This window comes from Canis lupus, chromosome 13 (genome assembly GCF_048164855.1).
Source record: "Canis lupus baileyi chromosome 13, mCanLup2.hap1, whole genome shotgun sequence".
In the NCBI taxonomy this organism is placed as follows: Eukaryota; Metazoa; Chordata; class Mammalia; order Carnivora; family Canidae; genus Canis; species Canis lupus.
This window is the reverse complement of record NC_132850.1, coordinates 36,806,038-36,818,247: the sequence shown is the minus strand read 5'-3', so window position 1 is coordinate 36,818,247 and position 12,210 is coordinate 36,806,038. Positions and strand designations below refer to the sequence as shown.

General features: G+C 37.4%; 1 protein-coding gene and 1 long non-coding RNA gene across 7 annotated transcripts in view; one reads left to right on the top strand and one right to left on the bottom strand.

Moving 5' to 3' along the window:
• The window catches only part of LOC140602904 (uncharacterized), a 178,913-nt gene that overhangs the window by 98,947 nt on the left and 67,756 nt on the right, over positions 1–12,210 (bottom strand). The gene's annotated exons all lie outside the window — the stretch shown is intronic.
• Positions 1–12,210, top strand: part of NTN4 (netrin 4) — a 124,336-nt gene that overhangs the window by 103,360 nt on the left and 8,766 nt on the right. For both annotated transcript variants that reach the window (XM_072773162.1, XM_072773161.1), the window contains exons 6-8: positions 246–459; positions 769–884; positions 9,430–9,498. In XM_072773162.1, the coding sequence (XP_072629263.1) occupies positions 246–459; positions 769–884; positions 9,430–9,498 (399 nt within the window). The remainder of the gene's footprint in view (positions 1–245; positions 460–768; positions 885–9,429; positions 9,499–12,210) is intronic.

The window sequence follows — 12,210 nt, the reverse complement described above, 5'->3', positions numbered from 1 at the left end:
TTCACATTTAATGCCTTCTAATTTAGAATAAATAATGTATTTCATTTTGCAGCAAATGTACTTTCCTGATTTTATCTTCTCATCTGTAATTTAATTAAGTTTCATTCTCTGAGCATATACCAACTGGCTAAAGGGGGAGCCTTAGAGGCACAGTGGGTGGTGAAGGGAAATCATTTCAGGATTGATCTTCACAGATCATAGATAACCAGATACTCATTGGTCTTTGTGTGTCTTCTCTGTTGTAGTGTGTTCCTGTCATCCAGTTGGATCAGCTGCTCTTCCTTTCAGCTCAGTGACCTTCTGTGACCCCAGCAATGGTGACTGCCCTTGCAAGCCTGGGGTGGCAGGGCCACACTGTGACAGGTGTATGGTGGGGTACTGGGGCTTCGGAGACTATGGCTGCAGGCCCTGTGACTGCGCAGGGAGCTGTGACCCACTCACAGGAGACTGTATCAGCAGGTGAATGCTCATGGCTCTTGCTCTGTGTGTCCTTCAGATTCTTTGGAAGATCTGGTAGCAATGTGGAAAATCTTGAATATTGTCAGGGGAGCAAAGATGTATTTGCACAGCTCTTTAAAGAATCTTTGTCAAATTGCAGAGTCATTTGTTCTTGCAAGATTCTAGAGGGTGGTATAGGCCCCTAAAACACTCTTTCTGAAAACTACAAAGGATGGGAAGGTACCTGATTAGTTTGAAGTCTCCATATATGTGTTCATTTCATTCAGATTCTAAGAAAGCCCTTAACTTCATCATTTTCAATTTTATTAGCGGCGCAGACATAGACTGGTATCATGAAATTCCTGACTTCCATTCCACTCACAATAAAAGCGAACCAACCTGGGAGTGGGAGGATGAGCAAGGATTTTCTGCACTTCGACACTCAGGTAAGACAATAGATATAACCAGATATCATATTTCCAGGTCTGGTCTGGAGTAACAGCAATTCGTGACAAACAAAGAAACAACTCTTGGATCCTATGAGGGGAACTCTTTAGTCCTGAGGTTAATAAAGTAGTGACCCCCTCCTGCTGCCCATAAGCATAAAACTATTGAGGAGTTAGTTTAGGAGTATTTTAACAAGCTTTTGTTTATTTTATGATTGTTAGGGTAACATATCATTTTTAATGAAGATTTTATTTATTTATTCATGAGAGACACAGAGAGAGAGAGAGAGAGAGAGAATGGCAGAGACACAGGCAGAGGGAGAAGCAGGCTCCATGTAGGGAGCCCGATGTGGGACTCGATCCCGAGTCTCCAGGATCACACCCTGGGCTGAAGTTGGCGCTAAACCGCTGAGCCACCCAGGCTGCCCTAAAGTAACATATCTAATTAATATAGAAAATCTGGAAAATGCAAAACATCGCAGTAAAAATATACCCAAATCTCATTACCCAAACTGTTAATGTTTTCATACTGTTTTACACAGGGGAGAGCTAATAAATATATCAAGTTTGGAAATGTAGAAATCCATTTAAAGGAAAAATATTCTTGCAGACCTAGTATAACTTAATATACACAAAGCTAAGTATGAATTCCTTATGTTTATATCTTTTTTAAAACTAGAAAGCAAAAATAATTTTATAAACTAATTATAATTTATAATTATAAACTAATTATATTATATTATAATTATAAATAACAAAACTATTAAAATTCAAATTAACACCATTAATTGAACATGAAAGATGATCTATACTTGAAGCCAAAACACTCTTTCCTGTATAAAGATGGTTCTTTGAGTCTATCAAGTCTATGCTACTATTTCCTCTGACTCAGTTTTCCTATGATGTTTTATTTGTTCCTTTTTTGATGAGCATGCCACGATATTGGTGTGAATACATGGTTTCTGTGTTCATCCTGTCCCTATTCTTTTCTTATAGAAACTCAAGTGGTTCTATTCTGCACCAGCTTGCTCCATAACACAAACACAAATGTGGGCATGAAATCTTGTGTCAGCATTTGATTGTAAAGTGCTCCCCAAATGATCCAAATGAAACTTACAATAAATTTTTTTAAAACTTTTATTGGGGTATAATTGACATATAACATATTAGTTGGGGCAGCCCGGGTAGCTCAGCAGTCTAGCGCCGCCTTCAGCCCAGGGCCTGATCCTGGAGACCTGGAATCAAGTCTTACGTTGGGCTCCCTGCATGGAGCCTGCTTCTCCCTCTGCCTGTGTCTCTGCCTCTTTCTCTCTATGTGTCTCTCATGAATAAATAAATAAAGTCTTTTTAAAAAAAAATATTAGTTTAGGTGTAATGATTCAGTAGTTGTGTGAAATGGTCACCAAAAAATTCTTTTTATTAAACCTTACAAATGCCAAAAATGTATTGTGAACACTCATATACACACCTGCTAGTATTACCAAATTTTAAGTTTTTCCATAATTTTTTCATATTTTTATTTAAATTTTAAAGTGTTACAGATACATTTGAAGACCTGTACCAATCTCCAACTCCACTAGCCTCCCTTACTCCACAGAATAACCACTAACCTGAATTTTGGTATTATCATTAATTTTCATGTTTTTACTACATATGTAAATAGAGTGTTTTTATTTTATTTTTTTTGAGTGTTTTTATTTTTTTAAAGATTTTATTTATTTATGAGAGACAGAGAGAGAGAGACAGGCAGAGACACAGGCAGAGGGAGAAGCAGGCTCCATGCAGGGAGCCTGACATGGGACTCGATCCCGGGTCTCCAGGATCAGGCCCTGGGCCGAAGGCAGGCGTTAAACCGCTGAGCCACTCAGGGATCCCCTAAATAGAGTGTTTTTAAAATTGGATGTACATAACTTACCCTTACTTTAAAACTTCTTGTGACCTAAATATGTATTTTTTTAGATTTATGCATCCTATTATTTGAATATGCCACTTTTTATTCTCTCATTATTTGCCATTTAGAACATTTCCAATTTTCCACTGTTATATGTAATGCTATAATGAATGTTCTCTTAAATGTGACTTTGTGCACTTAAGAAGAGGAGCTTCACTAGAGCAGGGGCTGGTAAACTGGCCCTCAAACCAAATCTGGCCTGCCAACTGTTTTTCTACAACCCACAAGCTACCTGCTCTAAGATTTAGTTTTAATAGTTATATAAATACCTACATAATGTCTTTAATTGTGTCTCTTAGACCATAAAGCCCAACACATTTATTATCTACCCTTTTGGAAAATGTTTGCTGATCCTTCTCCTAGGGTACAACCTAGCCATTGTTGGGTCATAAGTTGTTTTTTTTTTTTTTAGGATTTTATTTATTTATTCATGAGAGACACAGAGAGAGAGGCAGAGACACAGGCAGAGGGAGAAGCAGGCTCCATGCAGGGAGCCCGACGTGGGACTTGATCCCAGTACTCCAGGATCAGGCCCTGGGCTAAAGGCGGCACTAAACCGCTGAGCCACCCGGGCTGCCCATAAGTTGTTTTTTTTTTAAATCAAATTTACCACATATTGCCAAATACCTCTCCAAAGTGGTTATACAGATTTGCATTCCACCAGCAAAGAATGACATCCTGTTGTTTCACATCCTCACTGATATTCTGTATTTATTTCACAAATTTTTGTATAACACATACAAGGGGCCAACCACCATTCTACCTCACTAACTCAGCCACAATTCAACTCATTTAATATTTTTGGGCTTCTAAGTTAACATTATCAAATCTCTCAACTTTTGCCAATCTGATGAGTATGAAATGGTACCTCACCATTTTAAATTACATTTTCCTGATTACTAACAGTTTTAGTAACTTTCATGCTTTCTTGGCCCGTCAGATCTCTTTTTCTGTGTATTCCCAGTTTGTCATTTTCTCACTAATTATAATTTCTTATAAATTCCTTCCTCTATCCAACAAATATTTATTGAATACCCGTAACATATGCCGGTACTATAAATATAGTAATAGAACAGAACAGATAAAAAGCCCAGCCTCCAAGGAGCTTACATTCTTGTGGAGGAAGACAATTAATGGATAAATAAAATATTTAGTATCATGTTGCCTAATATTATAGAGAAATAAAGTAGGGAGGGAGATAATAAGTGGTCAGCAGGGGCATACTTTTAAATAGAGTGATCAAGGAAAGTCCTGTAAAAGGTGATGTATGAGGAAAAAAAAAACTGAAAAAGGTAAGAGAGTAAGCATACAGATAAAAGAAGAAGGAGAGTTTAGGTATAAGATGCAGCAAGTGCAAAAGCCCTGAGGTCAGCAAGGAGACAAGAGCAACTGGGGCCAAATAAGAAACCACAATTTTAATACATTTTCATGCAGAACTTATGGACTCCTCAAGAATCAACCCAAATTTGAGAAACACTAGTATTTGCAATTCTGTATCATGTATTTTTTCACTTAATAATCTTTTTTTTAAGATTTTATTTACTTGTTCTTGAGAGACAGAGAGAGGCAGAGACATAAGCAGAGGGAGAAGCAGACTCCCCACAAGAAGCCGGATGCGGGACTCGATCCCAGATCCCAGGATCAGGACCTGAGCCAAAGGCAGACAACCACTGAACCGTCCAGACGTCCCTCACTTAACATAATCTTATGATCATTCTCCTAATGGTTTCATTTTAGTTCACTACAGGAAAGAAGGTGGGAAAGATAAAGGAATGCAAAGTAGCCATATTTATCTCTCTTATCACTTCAAAAAGAAAAAATCTTTCCCATTATTAATTTTTTGCCTCAATGCTAAATAGTCTGAATTCTATAGTTTTAACTTTAACCACTTGTGGGAGTTTTATTTTTCTAACACAATGATTTTCATAATTATTCAACTTTGCCTGCTAAGCCAAATCTGTAAAAAATCAAGTATGTAGGACCATAGGACATTCATTAAGCCAATCATGTTACTAGGGAGCTGGTGACACATCAATTAAGCACATAATGTGCTGGCAATCGGAATCACTCCAGACTCACACCCACAACAGCTGTTAGGTCTGTGATACCCCCTAGAGAGTCTCCGAAATTCATCTGGAGGAGCCCCAGATTGAGGAAGCCATTGTTCAGTTTCCTGCTAAATGGCAATAGTGCCATTGGGTATAGAATACTGCCGTGCTTGTGGCACCTTTTTAAAGCAAAAAAGGTGATAATCAGTTTTATAAGCACCATAGCTCATCCTCAAATATATGTGCCTACCTACCTATTTACCTACCATAAGTTTCCAAAACTAGAAGCATAATGCACTATACCAATAAGATACCCTTAATTTCTACCACTTATGAGATGGAGAACATTAGATGTAAAATTCACCTCCTGTGCACAAATTTGGCTTTAAATAGTACCATAGAACTTGTAGACAAAACTGGCTTCAAATAGTTCCATAGAATTTGTACAAGAAAACTGGTTTTAACCAGTACTGCAGAACTGTAAACAGTGTTCTAATAACCCAATATTAACTAATTAGATTTTTCTCCCCTTCCAGATTTCCTTTAAGAAAACACATCTGAGGGCAGCCCGGGTGGCTCAGCGGTTAGCACCGCCTGCAGCCCCGGGCGTGATCCTGTAGATCCAGGATCAAGTCCCACATCAGGCTCCCTGCAGGGAGCCTGCTTCTCCCTCTGCCTGGGTCTCTGCCTCTCTCTCTCTCTGTGTCTTTCATGAATAAATAAATAAAACTAGGGGCAGCCCGGATGGCTCAGTGGTTTAGTGCTGCCTTCAGCCCAGGGTATTACCCTGGAGACCCGGGATCGAGTCCCGCGTCAGGCTTCCTGCATGGAGCCTGTTTCTCCCTCTGTCTTTCATGAATAGATAAATAAAATCTTTAAATAAATAAATAAATAAATGAAACAAAAAAATTTAAAAAAAAAGAAAACACATCTGAGTTAAAGCCTGATCAACAAAGATTCATTCAAAAACAAATTTTAAGGATGCCTAGGTGGCTCAGGTGGTTAAGCATCAGACCCTTGGTTTCAGCTCAGGTCCTGATCTCAAGACTGTGAAACTGAGTGCCACAACACTGTGCTGCATGCAGTCTACTTATCCCACTCCCTCCCCCACTGCCCCTCCCTGCCCCTCTCTCTCTCAAATAAATAAATGAAATCTTTTTTAAAAAAATTATTACAATAGTAATCTATTAAAAAAAACAATTTTAATGTATGATTTCTTAACATATGAAAAGGAAGTGTTGGAAAGCAACCACAGAAAGATCTTCAAATAACAGAACTTTGTATGTTCTTGTTGGCTGAAGGACTACAAAGGAGAACGTAAGTTGAGTAATAATATATGCCATTTGGAGTTCCAAATGAGAGTTTTTAGCACAGTAGTTACTGTACTCTCCTGCCTTGGTGGAATTATCAAAGGCTGCAGGCTATCTATTTAGGTTACTCCAGTTTCTGAATGAGTAACCCTCTCTGCTGTGTTTAGATTATATGCAATATTATTTAACAGATCACAACAGCTCATTTTAAGCACTTTAGATTTCTCATTCCTACTACCTAATTCCACTGTGATTTTCCACTTGCACATGTCATTCTCTAGTTTCTAGAGCAGCTTTAGTTAGAGCCAATGTGTCACTATTTGCCACATCACCATGTCTACCCAACCTCGTCTCACCAGAATCATACCCTCATTTCCACGTGGATGTTCTGTCAGCAACTCTGATTCTTTATATTCTCCTCATTCTAGACCTTTGCTGTTTTTGCCTAACCAGATCTATTTCCCCTTTATTCTTGCTATTTCTGAAGTAGCACAACCCAGTTTTACTCTGGGGAGCCATCCTTCTCCCTCCCCCCCCTCCATTTAATATAGTCTTGGCCAGGCCAATCAGATGTGCTCGCCCCAGAATTTAAGTCTTGAGCCAAAAGTGACAAAGTCTGAAAATGGTCACAGTTCATGATTTCAATGGCAAATGCATGAGAGGGACTGCACGACAGTTCCTGCCATCTAGATCTCTGCTGTTCTCCCGATTCTTGTCTTTTCTGAGTCCTGGTTCTTCAGCTTTTTCTCCTCTCTGCAAGCTACTGCATGCATATCCTTTCAACAATTAAGTTAAACCTCTGATTGCTACCAAAAAACAAAAACAAAAACAAAAACAAAATACTCAAATTATACACTCCTGAAATGCTCTCCTCCTAACTTGCCTATTTTGTTAGTAATACTTCAATCTCCTCTCACCTTGGCAGAAAACTTCAAGTTCATTCTTAGGCTTCCTCTTCCAATCCATTGACAAGATCTCTAGACCCTAACTCTGCAGCCTCCCTTAATAGTTCTTCCTTTCTAGACCTACAATCACCTCTTCAGTTCAGACCCACATTTCATCTGACTTAGAGACACAGGACAGTGGAAAGATCAGGGGTTTCAGATTCTCCCAGACCCAGGCTAAAAATCTGGCTAGTTACACTGCCTTGGACAAGCTGATTAACTTCTCTGAGCCTTTATTTTTTCATTTGTAAATAATGCCTATCTCATAAGGTTACTGTAGGGCAGCCCGGGTGGCTCAGCGGTTTAGCGCCGCCTTTAGCCCAGGGTGTGATCCTGGAGACCCAGGATGGAGTCCCATGTCGGGCTCCCTGTATGGAGCCTGCTTCTGCCTCTGCCTGTGTCTCTCCTCTCTCTCTCTGTGTGTCTCTCATGAATAAATAAATAAAATCTTAAAAAAGAAAAAGAAAATACTCTGCTGTCATAAGGTTATTATAAATATTAAGATCATATGGATAAAGTTCCTTATATAGTTTATGGCTTATAGTTGGCACTCAATTCAGTTACTGTTGCTATCATCAATTTCATCAGCTTCTAATTGGTCCCTACTTCCATATTCCAATACTTCTGATACAGTAATGCCAGGTTAATATTTATAGATAGATAGATAGTTTTAATTCATGTAACTTCTTTAATCTGATAAGTTTTGAAAACTCCCCTTTATCAATGAGCAAAATGGGTTAAGGGGAGCAGGAGATACAGGCTTCCAGTTATGAAATGATAAGTCGTGAGAATAAAGACACAGCATAAGGAATATGGTCAATGGTATTGTAATAGCACTGCATGGTGACAGTTGGTAGCTACACTTGTGGTGAATGTAGCATAACATATAGACTTATTGAATCACTGTGTTGTACACCTGAAACTAATGTAACATTGTGTGTGGACTATACTCAAATTTTTAAAAAAATATCTTTTCTCTGACAAATTAAATTCAGGCCCTAATTGTGTATCAGTCAAGCTCCTCCATGATGCATCTACTATTCACAACTCAATCTGTACTCAGGAAAAAGAGAACCACTGACTCTTCCACGAACACACTCTGCCCTCTCCCTTACATTTCTTCCTTGCTCTTTTATCTCTGTATTCTTGTCCTTGTTAAATTTCTATGTTAGATCTTAGACAAGTAAATGAGTATAAAACACTTAAAATAGTGCGGGGCACATTTTAATGTGCTCCTTGGTAAATGTTACCTACTTTTATGCCATTCAATGCCTATGAAATGTAATGTGTGAGGGCAGAAAGGGAAGGATGAAATATCTGTTAAGTAAGAATGGAAATCCTATTCCTAATGGGTTCTGGGACTATAAAGATAAATAAGACATAACCATTGTCCTCAAGGTTCACAGTTTAGAGAGGAAGCAGATAAATGAATGAGAATGCTATATAAAAACTATATACAAAGGCATTTTTAAAGTCTTCTACAGAGCCTGGCAAATGTATCACACACAATAACTGTAATACATAATTTAAGCTGTTGGGAGTAAACATCCTACATATTCTTCAGAGTCCATTTCAAATCCATCTTCAGGCATGAAGATCCTTTTCCCATCTTCCCAAACATGCAGCTCTCCCCCCCCAAGTATGTTATACCTATCTTAGAATGCTTATTGCTGTTTGTACGCTTGCTTTACTCACGTTACTGAGCTGTAAGTCTCCAGGCAAGAATTGCATATTGCTTTATATACCCCTGTGTATATAGCATCATGTCCTACACATAATAGGTGCTCAATAAATACTGTTAAATTGGATGGCATTACCTTCAAAGGACTGCTTGATTATTTTACTACATTTGACTTTTGCCATGGTGGACATTAATTGTAAAAAGACAATTGTCTTTTCTATAGCTTACCCATTCAGTTGTTCATTTCTCTGAATGGACTCTTAATACTGGACTATATCTATCATAACATAAGTTAAAAGTATTAAAATATATCAGTTTCCACCTTTCTACATTCTTTTAAATCAATACTGTATTGAATGATAACTAACTCTGTTCAGAAAGTGACACTACTTTGTTTGAATGACTTTTTAAAGTTTATTAGTATTTATGGATTATGTTGTATGAATCACTCAAGCCTTAAAAAGTTATACTACCTGACATCTGAAACTAATAAAACAGTGTATTTAATTATACTTCAATTTAAAAAAATGAGTTATGCTACATGGATTTACTTGCTGTTTTTTTTCTTTGTTTCTAAATAACTAACACTATTTTTCATTTACTTTATGCAGGTAAATGTGAATGTAAAGAACAGGTATTAGGAAACTCCAAAGCATTCTGTGGAATGAAATATTCATATGGTAAGTTCAAAATCCTTGAATGCTTCTAAGAATCTATTCAAACCAAGTATAAGGAATTTTTGAGGAAATGGGAGGCTTAGTCTATGACATTCTTTTTTTTTTTTGAAGATTTTATTTATTTATTCATGAGAGAGAGAGAGAGAGGCAGAGACACAGGCAGAGGGAGAAGCAGACTCTATGCAGGGAGCCTGATGTGGGATTTGATCCCAGGTCTCCAGGATCAGGCCCTGGGCGGAAGGCGGTGCTAAACCGCTGAGCCACCCAGGCTGCCCTATGACATTCTTAATATATCAAAGCATTGGTCTTCTATAATAATTCCTAATAAAGATGGCACTGAATGTCCTGGCCAGGGCAGGAGACTGGCTGAGCAAAAGCAAGGCCATCCTACTATAAGGAAAAGAGGCAAATAACAAAAAGAAAAAAAAAACATGACATAATCCTTTCTTATGGATGCTTCTTGTCTTAGTAATCTAAAAAGGAAGTCTCTAGTCACTAAAATGATCCCTGTGCCAGTTTCCTGTAATAATACCAGTTTCGAGTAATAATCTGTGCCAGTTAACATGTAATAATACTAAGCAGAAATCATTTTAAACACTATTTCACAGTGCTTAAGAGCTTGAGCTTTGGATTCAGACCTACATGGGTTTGATTTCTGGTCAAATGCATGGGTAACTTAACCTCTCCAGACTTCATCTGTAAAATAAGGATGATATTGTAAAATGATATTTTAGAAAAGCACACAGCACATTACCTAGCACATACTATATGCTCAGTAACTGGTAGAGAGGAGGAGGAGGATATATATTTGGGGAGCACTTAGAATAGCTATCCATCCAAGTCTCTTCCCTGCCCTCTCTGATATTCTAGACTCCTGTTCCTTTCAAATACCAGGAAAATATAAACAAAGGAAAATGTCACTGCCCTAAGTAAAGACATTACTATCTTCAAATTCTAAATGGCTTTATATTTACTATTAAAGCAAATTAGATGCCTTATCTTGCCAAGACATTCTTGACTAGTATCTAAGGCTTTTTATTGTTCTATAATTCATACTGACCAAAATATGCATTACAACGAAGAGAAAATTTTAAGTCCTGATTTCTGAAACCAGTGTTTCGGTTCTTGATAACACTGTATTTAATCTCATAAACTATCTTAAAAAGTAAATGTTAAAAAACTTATAAATCTTATCTAAAATTACATACATATTTCCGTCCTTTTACCTGACAATTTGGCTAAATAATAGAAGAAAACTTTTCAAATGTATAGTGCTCAATAAAGAAAAGTACTTCAGAGAAAAATGGTATTTACTATCAAAAACAAAAAATTTAGTCCAAAGATAGCCAGTTTAGTGGAAATAACAACTGGTTGTCAATATTACATATATTTGGTAGCTCTCTAAATTTACAAACTACTTCACTGGCATCTTTTAATACAACTGTATTATTTTCTGCTTAAGAAAACTCGAATGCTCTTAATGATGTAATGAAATACCTTGTTTTTATTAGGTGTAATACACCTACAGACTTGGAAAAAGGTTTCCACTCCCCCACTCTCTATTAATGGGAGGGGGATGTGATTGATTTGTTTTTTCCTTTAGCAAATATTTATTAAGCTCTAATAGTGAATAGATGAGGTTCCTGTTCTCTTTGAGCATACAGTCTAATAGAAAAATAATAGTGAACATTTGTTGAACATTAGCTATGAGCAAGGCACTATGCTATGCACCCTTCCTGCATTTATCTTATTGGGATTCCAGCCCAAACTCTACCTCTAACTTACTGGTCATGCAAATTTGGAAAGTTCGTTTAACTTCTTAAAACTTGTTTCCTCAAACTTAAAACAAGATGAACTCTTAAGACCCATTAAAAGTCTAAGATTTGGTGATTCTATAAAGACTGCTGACAATCATATTCTCAGAAATTGGGACCAGCCAATATAGGGTTCCCTCATTATACAGAATTTTCCATCAAGATATAGATGACCACATGAGAACTCTTTGAGTAATATAGAACACTACTTCCAGTGTTCCTTATTTGTTGTTGTTGTTGTTTTCCTTTTTTTTTTCCCAGTGTTCTTTGGGTCTACTTTCTTCCCCACCCTGTTTCATAGATGGAAGAGCATAGCATAATAGAATCATGAGTTATAGAGAACACTGAAGCTCTGCCATCATTTGGAAGGACAGCCATCCTAACCCCAGTCAACTTTCATTTTACAACCAGGGAAGATTAAATAATCAATACTTAAATATTTAATCTCTTTAGAATGTATGAAATGTATTCTGGCAGTAACATTTGGTTTGTTCTTTGTCCTAATTTTATAAACAGTGAGCCACAGAGTAAAATATAGTCAGAATCTAAATAAAAACCAGTATAACAATTCTGCCTATACATCTTCTTTCTGTTTGGATTTGATAGCTAAATGTATTTAAGATTATGTTTGCAGGGCAGCCCAGGTGGCTCAGTGGTTTGGTGCCACTTTTAGCCCAGAGCCTGATCCTGGAAACCGGGGATCAAGTCCCACGTCGGGCTCCTGTGGAGACTGCTTCTTCCTTTGCCTGTTCTCTCTGCCTCTCTCTCTCTCTCTGTGTGTGTCTCTCACGAATAAATGAATAAAATCTTTAAAAAAAAAAAAGATTATGTTTGCAGTAGGCAAATGGCTGATATTCTTTTAGCTTAATGATATGGGAAACAGTGGTTGAAAATGTCTAAG